Raw genomic sequence first — 26,430 nt, 5'->3', positions numbered from 1 at the left:
AAAAAGTGAGGGTAAACAGTAGACATGGTGTCTGCTATCCACTTCGTTTTTATTATTATTTTAGGTATAGGGGAGGTTCACTCTGTTTTTCTTTCAAGCGATCAGGGAGGGTTTAGGTCCAAAATATTTTGCTGAAGGGAGGGTCATCCATTTTCATTTCAGAGAGGTCTGATTTTGTCCATGTAAACCTTATTATATAATACGTTCACTCCCTAAGTGTGGGGAGGGGAAAACTGAACATTTGCTGTTATTGGCATAGGTTTGGAACTCTCTTTCTTATTGGTCTATTAACTCATTTACCTCCTGGTGATGTCACCAGGCAGGCCAAAACGCCATGCCACCAAAAGAGGCTGAAATTTCAGCCGGTCTTTTCAAACAGCTCTTACACTAAAAGAGCTGTATTATTCCAACTTCATAGTGTTTTTGACTGCACTGGGCCTTTAATAATGTGAAATGGATGCAACAAATAATTAATTTCAGGCAACTTGGATCTACAAAATGCCGTTGATTGATGCTAGTTACAGGTCATTTCCTCCAATGGTGTAATGCAATGAAATCTCTGTCTCACCCTAGGATATGGTGCACCTTATGATGGGCAACATCTTGGCCTAGGGGGTGATCCTGGGAAATCAGCTGGCAAGTATGGTAAATGCCTCTTTCACTTCTCCTTTGTCAGTCAGGTTGCATCCCGATTCTTTACCTAGTGCCGACGCTACAGGAGGGCATTGGGGGGCAATGCCTCCCTAAATTGACTTCAGTGCCACCCCCAATTTTTTTTATATTTTTTTTACAGTTTAATAAAATTACATTCTCAAAATGCATTATATTAGCATCAATATATTGCTACAAGAACACATCACCCACACCAGTATCTACAGCAGGAATGTTGTGAATGCTTTCATGAATGTATCTCTGTCTGTCCTCTGTTTGCAATGCATCAGTGCAGCAATTTAGGCTATTTATCACCACCATCCAGCCACATCAAACCAGACCAGAGCTACACGCTCTCACCATTCAAATGCTCTTCTTACCAGTTCACTGCCAACGCTGTGGCCTATTTTATGCTCAGCAAGTAAGAGCAAGCTGCTTCTCACCTTGAATATTAGTTAAAAAAATTGCTCAAAATAAGTGACAAACTACATTGCTATTCCTGGGACTCGCATTGATCTAGGCTACTCGTAGGCCTACAAGAGCTATTATAAATAGAAAGAGGAGAGGTGAAGAGAGAGAGGCCAGTGGGTCTGATGTCATCTGGAGATGCATGAATTATTCAAGATGGGAACAGTGAAGACAGCGCGATGTGTAAATTAGAAATTAGGATCTGTCATTCGTAGGCCTACGTTGCCATACTCTTATTTTTTTGGCCTACAGTGCATTCGGGAAGGTATTCAAACCCCTTGACTTTTTCCACATTTTACATTTACATTTTAGTCATTTAGCAGACGCTCTTATCCAGAGCGACTTACAGTAGAGTGCATACATTTTATTACATTTTACATACTGAGACAAGGATATCCCTACCGGTCAAACCCTCCCTAACCCGGACGACGCTATGCCAATTGTGCGTCGCCCCACGGACCTCCCGGTTGCGGCCGGCTGCGACAGAGCCTGGGCGCGAACCCAGCCCAGCCTGGGCGCGAACCCAGAGACTCTGGTGGCGCAGCTAGCACTGCGATGCAGTGCCCTTGACCACTGCGCCACCTGGAAGGCATTTTGCTACGTGGCTCCCTCATTTCAGTACCTCTCCGCCTTCCCCCCACCCTCTTTCTCTCCCTTCCTCCCTCCTATTCGTGCAGGCTATGGAGAGGTGCCATACGAGCCTCAGCCTCTTGGACTTGGCCCCGATTCCGGTAAATCGAATGGAAAATATGGTATGGCTGTCTTTGGCTTTTACTTCACGTTCTTTCTCTGCTTTCTTTACATGTACATTTCTTGATGTATGTATGTATGCATTGCACTGGTGTTGATGTACCATGCTGTCTGCTATTACTGTCGTGCGTCAAGTTTAAAGATCAAATCTAGAAGTTTGTGTTTGTATCTGTTCCGCGGACCACATTAGGAGCCGTATGTTTTTCTAAGCATACTGCACGTATGTATTGTACTATTCTTTATGCCGCCATTGTCTAAGCAAGAGGTGTGCTAATAGTGTATGTCCACTCAAACATACTTTGCTGGGTTTTTTTTTACAGGACAGGGTGGGTTGCCATACGAGCCTCACCCTCTTGGGCTCGGTCCAGATGCTGGAAAATATGCAGGCAAATATGGTGAGACTCAGCAAACCTGGGGTGTATTAATTGTTTAAAAAACGTAGCAAAACATTTTGCACGTTTTGCAACGAAAACAAGAGTTTCTAATTGACAAATTCATGTAGGTCCCTCTTCGTTTCGTTTCCTTCTTGTTTGCTTCCAGTTGGTTCCATTTTGTTCCTAGTGAATACACCCCTTGCACCCTCCGTCTTTCTGCCGTCTGACATGTCTATTTTCTCTGTGGTTGCCATGTTAGGGGGCGGTGCACCAGAATCCTATGCACCAGAACCTCTTGGCTTTGGTGGTGAAGGACAGAAATCTGCTGGGAAATATGGTGAGACTTTTACTGTATTTCACATTGCTATTGTTTTTTCATTATGGTTAATTCTGTCATCTCTTCCTACCCATCTTAAAGCTACTCTCTGTATACTCCTCTTGCAATTTATTTGTGTATCAAATACTTGACCAGTACTCTAGTCCTCACCTGTCCTGGCTTTTCTCCACAGGTAACCTTGGACCATACGAGCCACAGACCCTTGGATCAGTCACTGATGGCAAATCCACCGGACAATACGGTAGATACATCTCTTCTTTAAAGTCACACTTTTCAAATTGTGTATAGGCTCAATGAAAAGGGGTGACCATTTGGTTTAAATTATTTGACATCCATCCATCCTGCCTCTTGCTCTATGAAATTAATCAATAAGTGCTACATTGTCCGAACTCCCTTTTAATCTCATCTCCTCTCTTTTCTCTGTCATTAGAAAATCCTATGCCTTATGAGCCTTTGCCCCTCGAATCAGAGGCTGTCGGAAAGTCATACGGTAACGGTATGAGTGTAGTGGTGAATGGTAGACATTTGTTTTTGCTCAAAGCTACAGTAGCCTGTTCCCAGATCTGTTTGTGCTGTCTTGTCAACTCTGTCACTCATTGACATGTTTGGCGATGACAACAACCATAGGAGTTTGCCATAGGCCTACAGCACAAAAAGATGTTTGACCAGCATAACATATCTCATGCATCTCCCAGTAGATCAGCCGCTTTCAAGGAGCGGGACACTAATCCGGGTGCTTATAAGAAATCTCGCTATGCCCTCAGATGAACCATCAAACAAGCAAAGCGTCAATAAAGGATTAAGATTGAATCCTACTACACCGGCTCTGACACTCGTCGGATGTGGCAGGGCTTGAAAACTATTACGGACTACAAAGGGAAACCCAGACACAAGCCTACCAGATGAGCTAAATGCCTTTTATGCTCGCTTCGAGGCAAGCAACACTGAAGCATGCACGAGAGCATCAGCTGTTCTGGATGACTGTGTGATGACGCTCTCGGTAGCCGATGTGAGCAAGACCTTTAAACAGGTCAACATTCACAAAGCCGCATGGCCAGATGGATTACCAGGACGTGTACTCAAAGCATGCCTGGACCAACTGGAAAGTGTCTTCACTGACATTTTCAACCTCTCCCTGACTGAGTCTGTAATACCTACATGTTTTAAGCAGACCACCGTAGTCCCTGTGCCCAAGGAAGCGAAGGTAACCTGCCTAAATGATTACCGCCCCGTAGCAATCACGTCGGTAGCCATGAAGTGCTTTGAGAGGGTGGTCATGGAACACATCAACAGCATCCTCCTGGATACCCTAGACCAGGGGTGTCAAAGTCAAATGGACGGAGGGCCAAATAAAAAATTTAGCTACAAGCCGAGGGCCGGACTGTTCGAATGTTCATTGAAAATTTTTTAAATGACGCATATAGTCTAGTGAACCTAATTGAACCTACTGAAAACCTAACAAATATATTCCAATATGATCAGATAAATAAAGCAATATTTTCTTATGGCTCTGTCAGTAATCTTTAATTTTCAACAGACACAAAAGACAAATTTCCTTTATATAAAAATCCCCATAACATGAACATTAAATGAAAGAAACCGGTATTCAAGGCACCATCAGTAGCCTATATTTTCTATTTTAGCAAAAGTGGGCTAAATTTACTTCAAAGAAAAAAACAATAATAGCAATTTTCTATCATCCACTCAACTGAAATATTTTTAAAATATAATTGGATTGAAATACAATAAAATAAAGTGCAAAAATCTATTAATCAAAAACAACACTTTGTTTAAGGAGAAGTAACATGCAGTGAAAACAAATATTAAACTTTAACTTTTAAACTTGAACTGAGTAAAAACTCTAAATATGTGATTGCACAGTAATGTTCACTTGTTTGAGGTTGAGGGTGATACTTGGTGGTGTCCCATCTTTTCCACAAGTTCATCAATGTTCGGGGTAAGGCTCTGAGCTGAGGAAATCCTCAGAATTGAGTGGAGGTGTTCAGCAGTAAGTCGACTTCTGTGTGATGTTTTGTTCAGGTTCATCAAAGAAAACAGTTGTTCACACAGGTATGTGCTGCCAAACATAGACAACGTTTGAGCAGCCTGGATGCGCAGCTGGGGCATTGTGTCGGGGAGGAAACGGGCGAACTCCGCAGCACCCACTGCCGCATATTTTGCCCTCAGTGTATCATTGCATTGGAGGTCAATCAACTCCATTTGGAGGTTTGGTGGTGAGCTTTCCACGTCAACAGCAAATGGGTTACCGAGCAGTTCCAACCTGCTTTTTTGTGCTTCAAAGTCAGCAAATCGGCGTCGAAAGTCAGCGGCAAGCATACCTATTTTATCAGCCAACTGTGCGCTCGGGAACGCACTGGTAGAGAGCTTCTCTTTCATGGTCTGGCAGCTGGGAAAGTGGCTCAAATTTTCTTTCCGCATCTGCGTCTCCCACAGAGTCAGTTTGGTTTTAAATGCCTTCACTGTACTGTACATATCAGAGATGACATGATCCCGACCCTGCAGCTGCAAGTTCATTGCATTCAGATGACTCGTAATGTCACACAGAAAAGCCATTTCACACAGAAACATTTCGTCTCGGAGTTGTGTTGTGTCTTTCCCTTTGCTGTCCAAGAACAGACAAATCTCCTCACGAAGCTCGAAACATCTTTGAAGCACCTTTCCCTGGCTTAGCCATCGCACCTCTGTGTGATAAGGCAAATCACCATGCTCCGTTTCTAACTCCGTCAGAAATGCCTTGAACTGGCGGTGATTCAAACCTTTGGCTCTGATAAAGTTAACTGTGCGCGTGATGATGCTCATTACATGCTCCATTTTCAAGGCTTTACCGCACAACGCTTCCTGGTGTATGATACAATGATAAGCTGTCAGCTCACCTGTCGCGTTTTCCTCTTGCATCTTTTCCCGTATCTTCGCCACCAGTCCGCTCCTGTGTCCACACATCGCAGGTGCTCCGTCGGTTGTCAAACCCACGGGTTTTTCCCAAGGCAGCTCCATCTCATTTACACATCTTGACACCTCTTCATACAAATCATGCCCCGTAGTTGTGCCATGCATAGGACGTAAAGCCAAAAACTCCTCTGTCACGCTTAGGCTGGAGTCCACTCCGCGGATGAAAATTGACAACTGGGCAATGTCAGAAATGTCGGTGCTCTCATCCACAGCCAAGGAATATGCAATGAAATCTTTTCCCTTTTTCACAAGCTGCTCTTTTAGATTGATGGACAAGTGGTCTACTCTCTCGGCAATGGTGTTTCTGCTCAGACTCACATTTAAAAAGAGTTGCCTTTTTTCTGGGCAAACTTCGTCACAAACTTTAATCATGCAGTTTTTGATGAAATCCCCCTCCGTAAATGGCCGGGCTGATTTAGCGATCTCTTCTGCCAAAATAAAACTGGCCTTGACAGCAGCCTGGCCTTGTGATTTGGCTTTTTTGAACAGAGCCTGTCGAGATTTGAGGCCTCGTTTTAATTCCTCTGCCTTTTGTAGCCTTTGTTCCATGTCCATATTCTTGTTTTTGTCCGCGTGTTTCGTTTCATAATGTCGTCTCAGATTATACTCTTTCAGTACCGCCACACTTTCTCCACACAGAAGACACACAGGTTTTCCAGCTACCTCCGTGAACATATACTCCGACTCCCACCTTGTTTGAAACCCCCGGTTCTCAGTGTCCACCTTCCGTTTTGCCATTTTTGATGGGTATCTGAAAGTTAATTTTACTGTGATGCTGACGACTGCTGTGCCAATAAATATTGAAATGAAGCAGCCTACTGCTCGGTGCGTCACCGTTGCATTGTGGGAAATGTAGTATTGGTGCGTGTAAAAGATCTGCGGGCTGCCGGCTTGCTGCGGTCTGCGGGCCGGTTCTAATAATAAATCAAGATCATCCCAGGGGCCGTAAAAAACCTTCTCGCGGGCCGGATGTGGCCCGCGGGCCTTGACTCTGACATATGTGCCCTAGACCCACTCCAATTCACATACCGCCCCAACAGATCCACAGATGAAGCAATCCCACTCCACACTGCCCTTTCCCACCTGGACAAAAGGAACACCTATGTGAGAATGATGTTCATTGACTACAGCTCAGCGTTCAACACCATAGTGCCCACGAAGCTCATCACCCTGGAACTAAACACCTCCCTCTGCAACTGGATCCTGGACTTCCTGACGGGCCACCCCCAGGTGGTAAGGGTAGGCAACAACACGTCTGCCACACTGATCCTCAAAACGGGGGCCCCTCAGGGGTGTATACTTAGGCCCCTCCTGTACTCCTTGTTCACCCATGACTGTAGGGTCAAGCACGACTCCAACACCATCATTAAGTTTGGTGATGACACAACAGTGGTAGGTCTGATCACCAACAACGATGAGACAGCCTTTAGGGAAGAGGTCAGAGAACTGGCAGTGTGGTGACAGGACAACAACCTCTCCCTAAACGTGATCACGACAAAGGAGCTGATCGTGGACTACAGGAAAAGACGGGCCGAACAGGCCTCCATTAACATCAATGGGGCTATAGTGGAGCGGGTCGAGAGTTTTCAAGTTCCTTGGTGTTCACATCACCAACGAACTATCATGGTCCAAACACACCAAGACAGTCGTGAAGAGGGCACGACAAAACCTTTTCCCCCTCAGGAGACTGAAAAGATTTGGCATGGGTCCCCAGATCCTCAAAGTTCTACAGCTGGACCATTGAGAGCATCCTGACCGGTTGCATCACTGCCTGGTATGGCAACTGCTCGGCCTCTGACCGAAGGCACTACAGAGCCACCCTAGTCATAGGCTGTTCTCAATGCTACCACACGGCAAACGGTACCGGAGCGCCAAATCTAGGACCAAAAGGCAATTAACAGCTTCTACCCCCAAGCCTGCTGAACAATTAATCAAATGGCTATTACATTGACACCTCCCCACCCCCTCCATTTGTTTTGTACACTGCTGCTACTCGCTGTTTATTATCTATACATAGTCACTTCACCCCTACCTACATGTACAAATTACCTCAACTAACCTGTACCCCCTGTATATAGCCTCGTTATTGTTATTTTATTGTGTTACTTTTTATGATTTAATAATATTTTTTTTCTTAACTCTTGTTGAACTGCGCTATTGGTTAAGGGCTTGTAAGTAAGCATTTCACGGTAAGGTCTACACTTGTTGAATTCGGCGTATGTGACAAATAAAGTTTGATTTGATTTAATCTCCCCTTCTCAGAGAGAATAGGAGAAATAGCACCAGCACAACCTGCTAGACGTGAAGAGGGAAAATCTACTGACAAATATGGTATGAATTGTCTGGACATACATTGACTTAATTCATATTGTTTGTTTGTTTTCTGTGTTTGTCTGGACAATGATCAAAGTGAATTTATATTATTTGTTTTCTGTCTACCATGTATTTATTTAATCCCAATGTACTCTCTACATTTCAGGAAATGGGGGTTATATAAATGGACAAGTTCAGCCAGAAGGTAACGAAAGCACCCAGTTGTCTAGTTACTACACTTGCAAATCATGTAAAATAGTAATACAACTTCAATAATCTCAACTTTCATTTGTCTATGCTCATACATTACAGAAACATAATTATATTTACATCAGTAGTTCCAAACCCACTATTAAGTGTCTGCTATAGCAACAACGTTTTGTTTGACATATCCCATACATTTATTTTGTGTCTTCGTCCGAGTTCTTGTACACTACATGACCAAAAGTATGTGGACACCTTCTAGTCGAACATCTCATTCCACAATCATGGGCATTAATATGGAGTTGGTCCCCCCTTTGCTGCTACAACAGCTTCCACTCTTCTGGGAAGGCTTTACACTAGATCAGGTATTCCCAAACTGGGGTACACGCAATGCCATCGGGGGTATGCCAAATAAAAATGTGATTCATTTTAAAAATACATAGTTTTTTCTTCACATTTTCAAACAGTCCATTTAGTAAGGCCCGCGTCCATAGAGACAAATAACCAGCTCTACCGGTAGTACTGCTACTACCAGCAGTACTACACCTGCACCTGTCGACGACACAAGTTGTTCTGCTTCCACAAGCATATCCAATGCTAGCATCAGTAATTCTACATTTGTTGTTAGCCCAGCTAGCATGGACACTGACAGTTGTGAATCTGATGCAGCCGAAGAGCTACTGCCCCCTTACCCGGAAAAGCACCGAACAGACAGGGACGTTGGACCATCGAAGAGGCGCAAATGTGATGAGAACTACATTGATTTGGGGTTCACTTATATGGGGAGTAGTGCCTTTCCTCAGCCACAGTGTGTTATATGTGCGAAAGTATTATATCACAACTCGATGAAACCTTCACTCTTACCAGACATTTATAGAAACAAAACATGCCAATTTTAAAGATATGCCACATTAGTTTTTTGAGTGAGAATTAAGGTGACTTTCGAGTAGTAAGGCATGAATAAAACCAACAGATACATTAATAAGGAGCTAGAAGCGTCTTATATGGTGAGCTACCGAGTGGCTAGGACAGGCATGCCCCATACTATTGTGGTGGACTTAATTCTTCCTGCTGCTGCGGATATGGCTGGGACAATGCTGGGGGAAAAGGCCAAAGAAACTATACAGACAATGACTTCATCAAACAACACTGTTTCACGACGCATCAGTGACACGGCAGGAGATGTTTTGAAACAATTACTGCTTCGTATACACGCCAGTGAATTCTATGCGTTACAGCTGGATGAGTCAACAGACGTGGCAGGCCTGGCACAGCTCCTGCTATATGTCCGTTACGTTTATGGGGGGTCAATTAAGGAGGACATCCTCTTCTGCAAACCACTGGAAACCAGAATAACAGGAGAGGATATTTGTAAAGTACTGGACAGCTTTGTGACATCAAATGGACTTTGGTGGTCAAGATGTGTTGGTATCTGTACTGATGGTACAAAAGCAGTGAGACATAGTGGAGTGGTAACGCGCGTGCAAGGAGTTGCTTCCAACTCCACTTGGGTACACTGCAGCATCCACGAGAGGCTCTTACTGCCAAGGGAATGCCTGACAGCTTGCAAGACGTTTTGGACACTACAGTTAAAAATGGGAAACTTTGTTAAAGCAAGGACCCTGAACTCAATGTGTATTTTCTGCAATTAGTTTCTCACACGGCTGGCCTACAGTGGCTTGCGAAAGTATTCATCCCCATTGGAATTTTTCCTATTTTGCTGCCTTACAACCTGGAATTAATACAGATTTTTTGGGGGGGGGGTTGTATCATTTCATTTGAAGCTTGAAGATGCAAAATATTTTTTTTTGTGAAACAAACAAAAAATAAGACACAAAAACGGAAAACTTTGAGCGTGCATAACTATTCACCCCCCCAAAGTCAATACTTTGTAGGGCCACCTTTTGTAGCAATTACAGCTTCAAGTCTCTTGGGGTATGTCTCTATAAGCTTGGCACATCTAGTCACTGGGATTTTGGCCCATTATTCAAGGCAAAACTGCTCCTGCTCCTTCAAGTTGGATGGATTCCACTGGTGTGCAGCAATCTTTATTAAGTCATACCACAGATTCTCAATTAGATTGAGGTCTGGGCTTTGACTAGGCCATTCCAAGACATTTAAATGTTTCCCCTTAAACCACTCAAGTGATGCTTTATCAGTATGCTTAGGGTCATTGTCCTGCTAGAAGGTGAACCTCTGTCCCAGTCTCAAATCTCTGGAAGACTGAAACAGGTTTCCCTCAAGAATTTCTCTGTATTTAACACCATCCATCAATCCTTCAATTCTGACCAGTTTCCCAGTCCCTGCCGAGGAAAAACGGATGGTGTTCTCGGAGGGATGAGAGGTGTTGGGTTTGCGCCAGGAATAGCGTTTTCCTTGATGGCCAAAAAGCAAAATTTGTCTCATCTGACCAGAGTACCTTCTTCCATATGTTTGGGGAGTATCACACATGCATTTAGGCGAACACCAAACATGTTTGCTTATTTTTTTCTTTAAGGAATGGCTCTTTTCTGGCCACTCTTCCGTAAAGCCCAGCTCTGTGGACTGTAAGGCTTAAATTGGTTCTATGGACATAGTCCAATATCTGCTGTGGAGCTTTGCAGCTCCTTCGGGGTTATCTTTGGTCTCTGTGCTGCCTCTCTGATTAATGCCTTCCTGGCCTGATCCGTGAGTTTTGGTGGGCGGCCCTCTCTTGGCAGGTTTGTTGCCATATTCTTTCAATTTTTTAATAATGGATTTAACGGTGCTCCGTGGGATGTTCAAAGTTACAGATATTTTTTTATAACGCAACCCTGATCTGTACTTCTCCACAACTTTGTCTCTGACCTGTTTGAAGAGCTCCTTGGTCTTCACGGTGCCGCTTGCTTGGTGGTACTTCTTGCTTAGTGGTGTTGCAGACTCTGGGGCCTTTCAGAACAGGTGTATATATACTGAGATCATGTGACATATCATGTGACACTTAGATTGCACACAGGTGGACTTTATTGAACTAATTATGTGACTTCTGAAGGTAATTGGTTGCACCAGATCTTATTTAGGGGCTTCATAGCAAAGGGGGTGAATACATATGCAAAAAATATATATATTTTCACTTCACCAATTTGGACTATTTTGTGTATGTCCATGACATGAAATCCAAATAAAAATCTATTTAAATTGCAGGTTGTAATGCAACAAAATAGGAAAAACGGCAAGTGGGATGAATTCTTTTGCAAGGCACTGTATCTGGGTGATGTTTTTTCTTGCCTGAATGATCTGAATCTAGGATTACAGGGACTCTCCGCAACTATATTCAATGTGCAGGACAAAATTGAGGCTTTGATTAAGAAGTTGGGGCTCTTCTCTGTCTAGATTAACAAGGACAACACGCAGGTCTTTCCATCATTGTATGATTTTTTTGTGTGCAAATGAACTTAAGCTTACGGACAATGTCAAATGTGATATAGCGAAGCACCTAAATAAGTTGGGTGCGCATTTACGCAGGTACTTTCCTGAAATGGATGACACAAACTGGATTCGTTATCCCTTTCATGCCCTGCCTCCAGTCCACTTACCGATATCTGAACAAGAGAGCCTCATCGAAATTACAACAAGCGGTTCTGTGAAAATTGAATTTAATCAGAAGCCACTGACAGATTTCTGGATTGGGCTGCGCTCAGAGTATCCTGCCTTGGCAAATCGCGCTGTTAAGACACTGATGCCCTTTGCAACCATGTACCTAGGTGTTAGTGGATTCTCGGCCCCCACTAGAATGAAAACTAAATACAGGCACAGACTGTGTGTGGAAAATGATTTGAGACTGAGACTCTCTCCAATACAACCCAACATTGCAAAGTTATGAGCATCCTTTCAAGTACACCTTTTTCATTAACCTGTGGTGAGTTATTTACATATTTCATATGTAAGATGGTTAAATAAAGAGCAAAATTATTGATTATTATTATATTATTATTTGTGCACTGGTCCTATAAGAGCTCTTTGTCACTTCCCACGAGCCGGGTTGTGACACAAACTCACACTCATTCTTATGTTTAATACATGTATCGTATAGTTTGTGTGTGGCAGGCTTACAATGATGGCAAGAAACAACATTTGAGAATGCGCTGACCCTGGTGCTGGAGGGGGTACACAGCTGGAGGCTGAATGTTTGAAGGGGTAGAGGACTATAAAAAGTTTTGGAACCACTGCACTAGATGATGGAACATTGCTGCAGGGACTTGCTTCCATTCAGCCACAAGAGCATTAGTGAGGTCAGGCACTGATGTTGGGCGATTAGGCCTGGCTCGCAGTCAGCATTTCAATTCATCCCAAAGGTGTTCGATGGGGTTGAGGTCAGGGCTCTGTGCAGGCCAGTCAAGTTCTTCCACACCTATCTCGACAACAAACCATTTCTGTATGGACCTCCCTTGTGCATTGGGACATTGTCTTGCTGAAACAGGAAAGGACCTTCCCTAAACTGTTGCCACAAAGTTGGAAGTACAGAATCGTCTAGAATGACATTGTATGCTGTAGCGTTAAGATTTCCCTTTGCTGGAACAAAGGGGCCTAGCCCGAATTACGAAAAACAGCCCCAGACCATTATTGCTCCTCCACCAAACTTTACAGAAGCGCCTCATGCTTCAGCATCCGGCGGTCCCATTCTGTGAGCTTGTGTGGCCTACCACTTCGCGGCTTAGCCATTGTTGCTCCTAGACGTTTCCACTTTACAATAACAGCACTTACAGTTGAACGGGGCAGCTCTAGCAGGGCAGAAATTTGACGAACTGACTTGTTGGAAAGGTGGCATCCTATGACGGTGCCATGTTGAAAGTCACTGAACTCTAAAGGAAGACCATTCTACTGCCAATGTTTGTCTATGGAGATTGAATGGCTGTGTGCTCGATTTTATACACCTGTCAGCAACGGGTGTGGCTGAAATAGCCGATTCCACTAATTTCAAGGGGTGTCCACATACTTTAGTATATATAGAATATCTGTGTGTGTCATATTTTGTTCAGTGTCAGTCTGGCTTTGGTTTGTTCTGTCTTGTTGTCTTTGTGTTCATCCTGATTGTGCTTTTGAGCTTTTGCATCTCTGTGTGCTTTACAAACCCTCCCCTTCTTTCTCCCCTTCTTTCATCCCTCTGTCATCCTGCCATGCCATCTACTCCTCCTCTCTTCTATAAAATCCCTTCATTCTCTTTCCTCAGTTGTCTCCTTCCCCCCAGCTCCCACTCCTTGGCCCTCCATCTCCTATCCCCCCATCCCTTCATTTGTGCCCGTAGTGTCCTTCTTCCCCCCCGAGGCCCCTGCCGCAGCTGTTTCAGAGGCCCCACCCAAGCCTGTGGGCACTGCCAGCCTCTCCCTTGCATCTGTGCCCAGCACCCAAATGAAAGCCCCGCCACACGGGCCTGACACTGCGTTGCTTCAGCCACCGCACCAGATACACATTCAGCAGCACCTCAAGCTGCACATTCACCCGCAGGGCAAATCATGGCGAGGTAAAAAGTACAGTCCAAGCAGACCAGGCTTATGTTCATTAGGGCACGCAATGCAAAAACGCTTTAAAACGGTTGGCAACTGATAATGGAAATGAAAGTTTCTTATTGGACAAGTCCAGGTAGAGTCCCTCCCTGTTTCAGTCCATTTAAATGCTTATTGAACATGACCTAGTGGAGCAAAGTTGAGTTTACATCACCACCTTGAGCAAGACACCATGAGCTTGATTGTATTTTGACTAAGTGATTATGGTAACCAGTCAGAAGTCAAATAGACAATAGACTGTATTGATAGGAGTGGATAGTGATAAATCTCCTACTTGGAGAGATTGGATCCTGGAAAGTAGAGTAGCAGTTAAGATAGAACAGCTTTGCACACCTGCTGGCTTCACATACCTATTGCTATTGCTTTGTGCTTTGCTTTGCTACCCCTAAACTCACTTGTTTTTACCTTTTTAATACAATATATCCTGATTTAAGTAGCCAGCCAACCTTTAGAAATAACAAATACAACCTTATGGAACAATCCTTGGAAAGCATTGATAAATTGGCCCACGTGGAAAACTAAAAGCATAGAAACCATAAATGACTTGGTAATAGGAAATACATTTATTTCCATGACAGCTTTAAAAAGCAATTTTGGGTCGACCAATGTAGATATGTTCAAATACATATTCTGTGTCACAAAAGGTATATTTGAAATCTGGACATCAGAGCAATCTTGAAGGAATCTTATTTGAATCTTATACAACACCTTAAACTGACAATCTCTTAGAAAAAAATATAAACTATTGGAAACAAGATTTTTTATTTTTATATTGGCACAAGATGGATGGAATGTTAGAATAACATAACTAACCGGATTACAGTTAATGAAAATGTATGCTTAATCCAATATAAATTAATGTATAGAATGTATTATACAAGAGACAATTCACAAATTCTACAGCACGATGGCAGAGTCATGTCTGAAGTGTAAACTACAATTGATTCAATAATTTATGCCTTCTTGGAATGTTGCAAAATTCAAAGGTTATGGGCGGAGTTACAAAGATGGATGTTTCATAGGTATTGAAATGTAAATGTACTTTTAATTCATCTGCGTATATTTCAAGACATGACAAATGAGGGTGCAGTGAGATACCCAATGAGTTGAACAATAATTTTCTCAGTATTTTTAAAATTGTTAAATTCTACTCAAACTGGAAATCAGCCCATCCTCCGTCGTTCACGCAATGGAACGGTCAAATGTTTTATTATCTCAAAATTTAAAGAACGTGGGCGACGGAGGGAAACAAAATTGTGCAGTTTGAGGCCATGTGGCAGAAAGTGATAAGGGCACTGGAGATAGGGGTGGGGGCTAGTGGGTCTGGGCAGGTGTGATGTTTGTATGATGTAGTCATTTGTATGTGTATGTTGTCTATTGTTTATAAAATATCAAATCAAATCTTTAAAAAATATATACACTACCGGTCAAAGGTTTTAGAACACCTACTCATTCAAGGGTTTTTCTTTATTTGTACTATTTTCTACATTGTAGAAAAGTAGTGAAGACATCAAAACTATGAAATAACACATATGGAATCATGTAGTAACCAGAAAAGTGTTATACAAATCAAAATATATTTTATATTTGAGATTCTTCAAATAGCCACCCTTTGCCTTGATGACAGCTTTGCACTCTTGGCATTCTTTCAACCAGCTTCATCTGGAATGCTTTTCTAACAGTCTTGAATGAGTTCCCACATTTGCTGAGCACTTGTAGGCTGCTTTTCCTTCACTCTGTGGTCCGACTCATCCCAAACCATCTCAATTTCAAATCAAATCGTATTAATCACATGCGCCGAATAAAACAGGTGTAGACCTTACAGTGAAATGCTTACTTTCAAGCCCCTAACCGACAGTGCAGTAAAAAAAAATGGATAAGAATAAGAGATAAAAGTAACAAGTAATTAAAGAGCAGCAGTAAAAAATAACGATATATACAGGGGGGTGCCGGTTAGTTGAGGTAGTATGTAAATGTAGGTAGAGTTAATTAAAGTGACTATGCATAGATGACAACAGAGAGTGGCAGTGGTGGGGAGGGGGGGGGGGGGGGATAGTCTGGGTAGCCATTTGACTAGATGTTCAGGAGTCTTATGGCTTGGGGGCAGAAGCTGTTTATAAGCCTCTTGGACCTAGTCTTGGTGCTCCGGTACCGCTTGCCGTGGGGTAGCAGGGAGAACTGTGTATGACTAGGGTGGCTCTGTAGTGCCTTTGGTCAGAGGCCGAGCATTTGCCATACCAGGCAGTGATGCAACCAGTCGGGATGCTCTCAATGGTCCAGCTGTAGAACCTTTTGAGGATCTGAGGACCCATGCCAAATCTTTTCAGTCTCCCGAGGGGGAATAGGTTTTATGGTGCCCACATCAAGACTGTCTTGGTGTGTTCGGACCATGTTAGTTTGTTGGTGATGTGGACACCAAGGAACTTGAAGCTCTCAACCTGCTCCACTGCAGCCCCGTCGATGAGAATGGGGGCGTGCTCGGTCCTCTTTTTCCTGTAGTCCACAATCATCTCCTTTGTCTTGATCACGTTGTTGTCGGTGATCAGGCCTACCATTGATGTGTCATCGGCAAATTTAATGATGTGTTGGAGTTGTGCTTGACCATACAGTCATGGGTGAACAAGGAGTACAGGAGGGGGCTGAGCACACACGCCTGAGGGGTCCCAATGTTGAGGATCAGCGTGGCGGATGTGTTGTTACCTACCCTTACCACCTCGGGGCGGCCTGTCAGGAAGTCCAGGATCCATAAAAAAAAAAAAATGTTTACCTTTATTTAACTAAGTCAGTTAAGAACAAATTCTTATTTTCAATGACGTTAACTGCCTTGTTCAGGGGCAGAACGACAGATTTGTACCTTGTCAGCTTGGGGATTTGAAATTGCAAACCTTTCGGTTACTAGTCCAACGCTCTAACTACTAGGCTACGCTGCCGCCCAGAGGGTGGTGTTTAGTTCCAGGGTCCTTAGCGTATTGATGAGCTTTGAGTGCACTATGGTGTTGAACGCTGAGCTGTAGTCAATGAATAGCATTCTCACATAGGTCCAGGTAGGTCCATAGGTCATTTTGTCCAGGTGGGAAAGGGCAGTGTGGAGTGCAATAGAGACTGCATCATCTGTTGGGGTGGTATGCAAATTGGAGTGGGTCTAGGGTTTCTGGGATGATGGTGTTGATGTGAGCCATGATCAGCCTTTCAAAGCACTGCTTAAAACATGTTGGTATTACAGACTCAGACAGGGAGAGGTTGAAAATGTCAGTGAAGACACTTGCTAGTTGGTCAATGTATGCTCGCAGTACACGTCCTGGTAATCCGTCTGGCCCTGCGGCCTTGTGAATGTTGACCTGTCTGAAGGTCTTACTCACATCGGCTGCAGAGAGTGTGATCACACAGTCTTCCGGTACAGCTGGGGCTCTCATGTCTGTTTCAGTGTTATTTGCCTCGAAGAGAGCATAGAAGCAGTTTAGCTCGTCTGGTAGGCTCGTGTCACTGGGCAGCTCTCGGCTGTGCTACCCTTTGTAGGCTGTAATGGTTATGCAGGCCCTGCCATATCCGACGAGCGTCAGAGCCTATGTAGTACGAATCGATCTTAGTCCTGTATTGATGGTTCGTTGGGGAGGGCATAGCAGGATTTCTTATAAGCTTCCGAGTTAGAGTCCCGCTCCTTGAAACGGCAGCTCTAGCCTTTAGCTCAGTGCGGATGCTGCCTGTAATCTATGGCTTCTGGTTGGGGTATGTACGTACGGTCACTGTGGGGATGACGTCATCGATACACTTATTGATGAAGCCAATGACAGATGTGGTGTACTCCTCAATGCCATTGGAGGAATCCCGGAACATATTCCAGCATGTGCTAGCAAAACAGTCTTGTAGCTTAGCATCTGCTTCATCTGACCACTTTTTTATAGATCTAGTCACTGGTGCTTCCTGCTTTCATGTTTCTTCGTAAGCAGGAATCAGGAGGATGGAATTATGGTCAGATTTTCCAAATGGAGGGTGAGGGAGAGCTTTGTATGCATCTCTGTGTGTGGAGTATAAGTGGTCCAGAGTTCTTTTCCTTCTGGTTGCACATTTAACATGCTGATAGAAATTTGGTAAAACTGATTTAAGTTTCCCTGCTTTAGTCCCCGGCTACTAGGAGCACTGGCTCTGGGTGGGCGATTTCTTGTTTGCTTATGGCGGAATACAGCTCATTCAATGCTGTCTTAGTGCCAGCCTCTGACTGTGGTGGTATGTAAACAGCTACAAAGAATATAGATGAAAACTCTCTCAGTAGGTAATGTGGTCTGCAGCTTATCATGAGAATCTCTACCTCTGGCGAGCAATAGCTCAAGACTTCCTTAGATATCATGCAACAGCTGTTGTTTACAAAAATACATAGACCGCCGCCCCTTGTCTTACCAGATGCCGCTGTTCTATCCTGCCGGTACATCGTATAACCAGCCAGCTGTATGTTGATATTGTCGTCGTTCAGCCACAACTTCGTGAAGCGTAAGATGTTACAGTTTTTAATGTCCCGTTGGTAGTTTAATCTTCCCAATCGTCCATTTTATTGTCCAAAGATTGCATGTTTGCTAGCAGAATTGAGGGGAGTGGGGGTTTATTCGATCACCTCTGACTCCTCAGAAAGCAGCCCGCCCTCCGGCCTCTCTTTCTCCGCCTCCTCTTCACGCAGATCACTGGGGTTGGGGCCTGTTCCCGAGGTAGCCGTATATCCTCCTTCTCGGGCTCATCAGAGTCATGAAATAGGAAAATGGGTTCTGCTAGTCCGTGGTAAGTAATCGCAGTCCTGATGGTTGAGGTCGGGGGATTGTGGAGGCCAGGTCATCTGATGCAGCACTCCATCACACTCCTTCTTAGTAGGGCTCCTGAGTGGCGCAGTGGTCTGGCACTGCATCTCAGTGCAAATGATAGTCCCACTATGTCAAACCAGATGGGATGGCGTATCACTGCAGAATGCCTTGAATTCTAAATAAATCACAGACAGTGTCACCAGCAAAGCACCCCCACACCATAACACCTCCTCCTCCATACTTTACGGTGGGAAATACACATGCGGCGATCATCCGCTCACCCACACCGCGTCTCGCAAAGACACGGCGGTTGGAACCAAAAATCTCCAATTTGGACTCCAGACCAAAGGACAAATTCCCACCGGTCATTGCTCGTATTTCTTGGCCCAACCAAGTCTTCCTCTTATTGATGTCCTTTTAGTAGTGGTTTCTTTGCAGCAATTCAACCATGAAAGCCTGCTTCACGCAGTCTTCTCTGAACAATTGATGTTGATGTGTCTGTTACTTGAACTCTGAATCATTTATTTGGGCTGTAATGTCTGATGCTGGTAACTCTAATGAACTTATCCTCTGCAGCAGAGTTAACTCTGGGTCTTCCATTCCTGTGGCGGTCCTCATGAGAGCCAGTTTCATCATAGCGCTTGATGGTTTTGCGACTGTACTTGAAGAAACTTTCAAAGTTCTTAATGTTCCGTATTGACTGACCTTCATGTCTTAAAGTAATGACGGACTGTCATTTCTCTTTGCTTATTTGAGCCGTTCTTGCCATAATATGGACTTGGTCTTTTACCAAATAGGGCTAACTTCTGTATACCACCCCTATCTTGTCACAACACAACTGATTGGCTGAAATGTAAATATGAACTTTTAACAAGGCACACCTGTTAATTGAAATGCATTCCAAGTGACTACCTCATGAAGCTAGTTGAGCGAATGCCAAGAGTGTGCAAAGCTGTCATCAAGGCAAAGGGTGGCTATTTGAAGAATCTCAAATATAAAATATATTTTGATTTGTTTAACACTTTTTTGGTTACTACATGATTCCATATGTGTTATTTCATAGTTTTGATGTCTTCACTATTGTTCTACAATGTAGAAAATAGTAAAAAATAAAGAAAAACCCTTGAATGAGTAGGCGTTGTAAAACCTTTGACCGGTAGTGTATGTGAAATGACAAATAGAAAGCAAACTTATGGCACTTTCAATGGACAAGTTATAGAGAGGGCCCCAATATTGTAACCATTGAGGGGATTCTGTCAAATTGTGCAGTATAAACTCATAAAGTGCCTGCCTTTATAGGACATAAGCTTGCTTCGTACAGTATAATGAAATGCATAGTATCATACAGGATTCCAATATAGAACTGTTATCATTGTAAGTAAACTCAGCAAAAAAAGAAACATCCCTTTTTCAGGACCCTGTCTTTCAAAGATAATTTGTAAAAATCCAAATAACTTCACAGATCTTCCTTGTGAAGGGTTTAAACACTGTTTCCCATGCTTGTTCAATGAACCATAAACAAACAATTAATGAACATGCACCTGTGGAACGGTCGTTAAGACACTAACAGCTTACAGACGGTAGGCAATTAAGGTCACAGTTATGAAAACCTAGGACACTAAAGAGGCCTTTCTACTGACTCTGAAAAACACCAAAAGAAAGATGCCCAGGGTCCCTGCTCATCTGCGTGAATGTGCCTTAGGCATGTTGCAAGGAGGCATGAGGACTGCAGATGTGGCCAGGGCAATAAATTGCAATGTCCGTACTGTGAGACGCCTAAGACAGCGCTACTGGGAGACAGGACGGACAGCTGATCGTCCTCACAGTGGCAAACCACGTGTAACAACACCTGCACACGATCAGTACATCCGAACATCACACCTGCGGGACAGGTACAGGATGGCAAAAACAACTGCCCGAGTTACACCAGGAACGCACAATCCCTCCATCAGTGCTCAGACTGTCCGCAATAGGCTGAGAGAGGCTGGATTGAGGGCTTGTAAGCCTTTTGTAAGGCAGGTCCTCACCAGACATCACCGGCAACAATGTTGCTTGTGGGCACAAACCCACCGTCGCTGCACCAGACAGGACTGGCAAAAAGTGCTCTTCTCTGACGATGGTCGGATTCGCATTTATCGTCGAAGGAATGACCGTTACACCGAGGCCTGTACTCTGGAGCGGGATGGATTAGGAGGTGGAGCGTCTGTCATGGTCTGGGGCGGTGTATCACAGCATCATCAGACTGAGCTTGTTGTGTCATTGCAGGCAATCTCAACGCTGTGCGTTACAGGGAAGACATCCTCCTCCCTCATGTGGTACCCTTCCTGCAGGCTCATCCTGACATGACCCTCCAGCATGCCAATGCCACCAACCGTACTGCTCGTTCTGTGCGTGATTTCCTGCAAGACAGGAATGTCAGTGTTCTGCCATGGCCAGCGAAGAGCCTGGATCTCAAATCCCTTTGAGCACGTCTGGGACCTGTTGGATCGGAGGGTGAGGGCTAGGGCCATTCCCCCCTAGAAATGTCCAGGAACTTGCAGGTGCCTTGGTGGAAGGGTGGGGTAACATCTCACAGCAAGAACTGGCAAATCTGGTGCATTCCATGAGGAGGAGATGCACTGCAGTACCTAATGCAGCTGGTGGCCACACCAGATACTGACTGTTACTTTTGATTTTGACCCCCCCTTTGTTTCATTTCTGTTAGTCACATGTCTGTGGAACTTGTTCAGTTTGTCTCAGTTGTTGAATCTCGTTATGTTCTTACAAATATTTACACATGTTAAGTTTGCTGAAAATAAACGCAGTTGACAGTGAGAGGATGTTTCTTTTTTTTGCTGAGTTCATAAGTAATTTTACCCTGTTTGTCTGACATGCATGTCTCAGTTCCTATTGGTATTTTAAGTAGAAGAACTTAAAATGCATGATCATGCATAGCCACGGGAAGTAGGCGTGCTGACTGCAGCACCCCCCGATTAAATATATATATTTTATTATTATTATTAGAAATAAATGTCCACAAAATTTGTGAACTGGCCTTCATTACTCCTTACTTTATTACTCCTTACATGGCTTTATTACCCCTTCGACAGGACCCCTAACCCAAAACATTTTCCCACAGCCATGCACACGTTCAACCAAGGAATTTAAGTTATTGAAAGATTCTGTTGAAGTGTTGGCATTGCCATGCCAGCTTTTGTGGGGGACACTGTCTGCATTTCCCCTCTGGATATATTTAAAGAGCAGTGTTATTATGTAATCAAGCATACAAACGTCTGTGTCTTTGAGTGGTTATCTTGGGCAGATAAGAGATAAATTGATACAAAATGTTCTTATTTTTTCTATACTTTTTCCTTTTATTTTCAGGAGGTGCAAAGGAGAACAAATACGAATTAACAGGATTCTTTGGGAATAGTGGATACTAAGGTAAAACATTAAAGGTAGACTAAACTTGTCCTGTAGATGATCCTATAGATTTTAAATATTGGGCAGTACGAATATCAATTGTGTTGACCACTTTCTCTCCCTCTTGTCTTTCTCCTCTTAGGTTGACCAGGGCGACGGTGGCCATTTACAGCATTTAACTTCACTAGATTTTTTACATTGTTGTTGTTGTATATTTGTTTTAATTCCCTTTTTAATTGATCCTTCGTTTTTGTATAATTATTCATATCTCCGTGTCCATGCCGAACCAGTCCTGCCTGACATATTTTTTATAGATTTCATGCCATGTCTGTAATATCACTAGAACTAAGAAAACACACATTTAAGTCTTGTTAGGGCATACCTTCTTTGTAGTTTATATTTTCTACAAGTTTATCTTGATTATATGTCTGTCTTGTTTCATTTCGTAACCACCTGTCTTACTACACTTACTGGATATGATGAATCATGTTTTGAGAGTTTGTGTGCTACAAATATTTAATGTGTTGATTGAATCAGTCCAGTTTTTGTCTGCATAGTTTTATAAACTCAAACAAATGTATTTTGTATGGGAAAGTTTTTTTTTTTTTACTACCTGTGGCAAACACCTGTACATTTTTGGACAATTTTGATGGAATAAAAAGAGACTGGAAATATTATCAGTGTGGCAAAAGTTTATTTTATGCATGTATTTATTTTTTTATCTTTCAAGATGTGATGTCATTGCTTTCAAACAATATCTTGTTGGTGTATAGGTGGTAGTGTGTCTGAGCAGTACTGTAGGTTGCCCATCTTGAAATGGCCTGTGCCACATTGACCATAGCTTCTTTAAAGCACCTTTATCCCAACTATTCCTCATACTCATTAAGGTGGTGCAATCCCTAGATTAGCCACTGAAATGACAGTACTGTAGAGCAAGAGCATTGGAATTTACTGTGCATGCAGCCTACATACTCCTCAACATAAAGACAAATTGAGGAGAAGGTTGAGTAGAGGCTTGGTGGCAACAGGTATGTGACATTGAAATAGTGAGCAGAGCACACCGCACACAGCTTTCCAGTGAGGATTACACCAGATTTAACCCTATGAATAACAGTGATTGCTGATTGGTCACACAGAAAGCATGCCACTCTGTGAGCTCAACAGGTCGCTTGCTAAGAAGTTCAGTACCTGTTCCAAGGATGAGACTCGTGCCGACATTATCCTGCCAACTATCCTGCTTGACTTGACAATGTATGTGCATAAAGTACTTACTGGAGACTCTTTCAGGATATATGTATATTGCACTATCAACTGATGTCCTGTAAACTCAGGGGGACATTGGCTGGAGAAAGCCACCATGGCTTGCTTACATGGACCACGACTACTGAATTTGGAGAAAACCCCTCCTCATCTTCAATTCAATGACTTGATCCTGACGGGCTACCGGCCAATTTCAACCTTTCAGGGGTGCATCAGAAGCTTGTTCTACTTTCACAACGAATTTGGTAACATTTATACACATGGTAAGTATACGGTCCCTACCGTTGAAATATCAACTGGCATAGTTTATTGATAATTTACACATCAGAATAACTCATGAATGTCTCAATATAAATGCGTTTATATATATCTAAATGATGATACATATTTAACTGATAATTGTAACGCTTATAAATTTGCATGTTCACAAAAAATGTATGAAATACTAATTGATTTATTATTTATACCATTTACAAAGTGTATTCATGATTAATAATTCAATATTCTAAAGTGTTATCTATGGTTCTCCTGTTTTTTTACTAAATTGTCTCATCTCATGTGTATTGTGTATTTAATGTATAGTCTAAGTGAGTATTTAGTCTTTGTAGGCTAGTAGATTTCTTACTACACCAGTAATTAAATTGTTAACAGCTGCATGTTTGAAAAAGAGGCCACTTTGGGCTACTCTCACTTATGGGTCATTTACAAGCATACCGGTACTTGACAAGTATGTATAAAGAGACAAGGATCTGGGGGATTATTGGTAATCTGTCCTTGTCCTGGATATAGTAATTGGCCTTGGAGTTGTATGATTGACCCATTAAAGTGGAAAAATTAGTCAAAACACTTTTCTATCTTTGGCAACAACTCTCAATAGGCTATGCATGAAACTTGAAAGATGCACCAATTTTTTTTTGACTTATTATCATACATTTAGGATACATTTTGTTTGTTTGATTATTTTCCACTCTCTCAGAAACACTGCAACTGAGATCTGCATAATGCTATGCAATGCATACCATTGCAGAACATTCGTAGTTTAAGCACGGGCAGCTATGCACCTTTGAGCTAAGTGTGGCAGCCTCTATGATGTGACTCCTCCTTGGATATCCTCTATAGCTAAGCACATTAACACTAACTCTAACTCAGGAGGGGATTAGCATAGGAGAGTTGCTCAGCAGGCTGCAATACACCTGTGAGAGAGACTTCGGAGAAATACAATGGTGTTGGAGAAAACAAACTGCAGGGCTATTATACTATGAGGGCCATTTCACAGACACAGATTAAGCCTTAATCTGGTGTACTCCCCTGCATGTACTGGTACCGATATACCTGGCCTAGACTGTGTTGAATCCACTGTGCCTCCATCTTGGTACTCCTCCTAAAAAATATTTTGGAAGGTATAGAAATGCATTTATTAATGTCACCTTAATGTATACTTTTAAATTATATTATGTGAGCTAAACTAAAAATAAAATGAAAACAAAATTACTTTTTTATAAATTTTTATTAATACAACAAACAATTATTAAATACATGTAATCTTTACCTTGAAAGATTTAATTGAAATACCGTAGAATTCAGATACTGTAGAATATCCGTGTCTGATTTATGTGCCAGACCACGCCCATGTGGATGTTTATTGGTCAGTAGCGGCCATGTTTGAGGCGCTAGCCTGGAGAATATTGCATTGAGAGAACTTCGTCCATAGATGCCATGCTTTAGGTTTTGTGAAAATCGGTCATTCGGTGCGAGAGGAGTAGCGTTTTAAATGTTTTTCACAGAATTCAAAATGGCCGGAAAATCCATCATAGCGGACCTTATGGGTCCTAGAGGCAAACTGTTTCTTGTGAGGAGAGGGACATATGTACAACATTTTATGACTCTAGGGGAGAATCTCAGTTGCATACTCCTCATGTCCTCTCTCCTCACCTCCTCAAAACAGGACCTCTGGCTTTCTCATTCAGTGGGTTTTGAGAAGGAGAGAGGACACAATGAGTATTGAGATTCTCCCTAGGTCTCATGGGGTGAAGGGCATGACCTTTCAAAGTTTGCATCTTCAAATGCTTGTTATAGCACCACCGTGTGGCCAATTTACATGGCACTGCTTGACAAGATGTTGCCCTTCACCTTTTTGCAAAGTCTCAACCTTGTAGGCCATACCATCTCACAGGAATTTGAATTTGTGTGAATTTGCCCTTACGGAATAATAATAATAATGAACCCCAACAAATACAATAAGGTTTCTTGCAGATTTGCTGCTTGAACCACTAATTAGCAAAGCATGGCAAAATAAGAGTCTAGACTTCAAAAGTCTATCAATACTGAGACATCTCCCTCCGTCCATCCAGGAATCCCATTCTTCTGTTTCCTTGTGCTGCTGCCACTTAACATACCCTGGTCCGAGGTAGAGCAAACGTGGATGTGTGTGTTCCACTACCTTGCCTGCCTGTCCCCCACCGTGGGCTCAGTGCTTTACCACACCTTCATGAACCATGAGGGCGGGGAGTCCATCTACGACACACTCCTTTCCCTTGATATGATCGGAGTCTGCCTGGTCAACACCTTGGGTAGGTAACGTCAGATTCCAGATCAGTTTCTCAGGTCCTGTTTGAAAATGTATCCTTCCTTCCTATTCTCATCACACAGTCACTCACACATTAATCTTCATCGACTCTCCTGTTTCTGTGTCAACCAGGATGCCTGCCCATCATCTATATCACCCTTATGTGCTACCCTGTCACTTGCATCCTGGCCCTCCTGACCTACAGCCTAATCTCAGCCTGGGGCATCCTCTGTGCCACCACAGCGTGTAGCAACTATGGGCGCCTTCGGGCTTTCATCTGGCAGGCCCTCTTCCGTGTGTTCCTCTTCCTATTCCGTTGGCTGGGCGACGGCGTAGGCAGCCCAGCTTCGCTGCGCCTCTTCTTCACCATGGACATGCTGGCTATCACGGGTGGCCTGGTGAACCTTAGCCGGGTGCCCGAGCGTTTTAGCCCAGGCCTCTTTGACTACTGGTGCAACAGCCACCAGATAATGCACGTGCTGGTGATCTGCTCCATTATCTACATGCACTGGGGGATGCTGGAGGATTTAGCCTGGATTAAGACGTTCCAGTGTCCGGTGTTGGAGTGAGGGACAGAGAAGGATTGACAAGGCAAGGCCAGGAAACAAATAGGGCTGGGGCGTAGGATTTAAGGAGGGGTGGGTAGGAGTGACCATACAAATAGAATGACCAGAATGGACAGCCCCATTCAAGTCTGTGTTTGGTGATGGGTGGACTGGTGGCCATATTGAATGTACTTACCGATAAGTGCACATGAACATTTCTGTGGTCTGATGGGCTTGAACCTTCTTGTAATTATATTTCTATGGGTGATGAGAGTGAATCT

At 43.3% G+C, this 26,430-nt stretch overlaps 2 protein-coding genes across 2 annotated transcripts in view; both read left to right on the top strand.

Annotated features, from left to right (window-relative positions):
* cmn (calymmin) overlaps nucleotides 1–22,455 on the top strand; it is a 68,692-nt gene extending 46,237 nt beyond the window's left edge. The window contains 11 exon segments of the mRNA XM_055921551.1: nucleotides 574–645; nucleotides 1,797–1,871; nucleotides 2,190–2,264; nucleotides 2,503–2,580; nucleotides 2,753–2,821; nucleotides 3,011–3,076; nucleotides 7,813–7,881; nucleotides 8,030–8,068; nucleotides 13,256–13,546; nucleotides 21,740–21,799; nucleotides 21,921–22,455. Of these exon segments, the coding sequence (XP_055777526.1) occupies nucleotides 574–645; nucleotides 1,797–1,871; nucleotides 2,190–2,264; nucleotides 2,503–2,580; nucleotides 2,753–2,821; nucleotides 3,011–3,076; nucleotides 7,813–7,881; nucleotides 8,030–8,068; nucleotides 13,256–13,546; nucleotides 21,740–21,798 (893 nt within the window). The 3' untranslated portion in view covers nucleotide 21,799; nucleotides 21,921–22,455.
* Nucleotides 22,456–23,135: 680 nt separating this feature from the next.
* Nucleotides 23,136–26,173, top strand: paqr4b (progestin and adipoQ receptor family member IVb). Its single transcript, XM_055919519.1, has 3 exons — nucleotides 23,136–23,301; nucleotides 25,390–25,608; nucleotides 25,737–26,173. The coding sequence occupies exons 1-3, from the start codon at nucleotides 23,136–23,138 to the stop codon at nucleotides 26,171–26,173; spliced, it is 822 nt and encodes a 273-aa protein (XP_055775494.1).
* Nucleotides 26,174–26,430: the final 257 nt, after the last annotated feature.

The sequence above is a fragment of the Salvelinus fontinalis genome, chromosome 1, assembly GCF_029448725.1.
Source record: "Salvelinus fontinalis isolate EN_2023a chromosome 1, ASM2944872v1, whole genome shotgun sequence".
Taxonomy (NCBI): Eukaryota; Metazoa; Chordata; class Actinopteri; order Salmoniformes; family Salmonidae; genus Salvelinus; species Salvelinus fontinalis.
Note: the sequence above shows the minus strand (reverse complement) of the source record. Positions and strands in the feature narration are given on the sequence as shown.

What these genes read in the sequence shown, in the direction of transcription:
- paqr4b (XM_055919519.1), top strand. Translation starts at nt 23,136, where the DNA reads ATGGCTTGCTTACATGGACCACGACTACTGAATTTGGAGAAAACCCCT. An exon ending in TGGTAACATTTATACACATG is followed by an intron (nt 23,302 to 25,389) that starts GTAAGTATACGG and finishes CCGTCCATCCAG; the next exon opens with GAATCCCATTCTTCTGTTTC. An exon ending in CTGCCTGGTCAACACCTTGG is followed by an intron (nt 25,609 to 25,736) that starts GTAGGTAACGTC and finishes TGTGTCAACCAG; the next exon opens with GATGCCTGCCCATCATCTAT.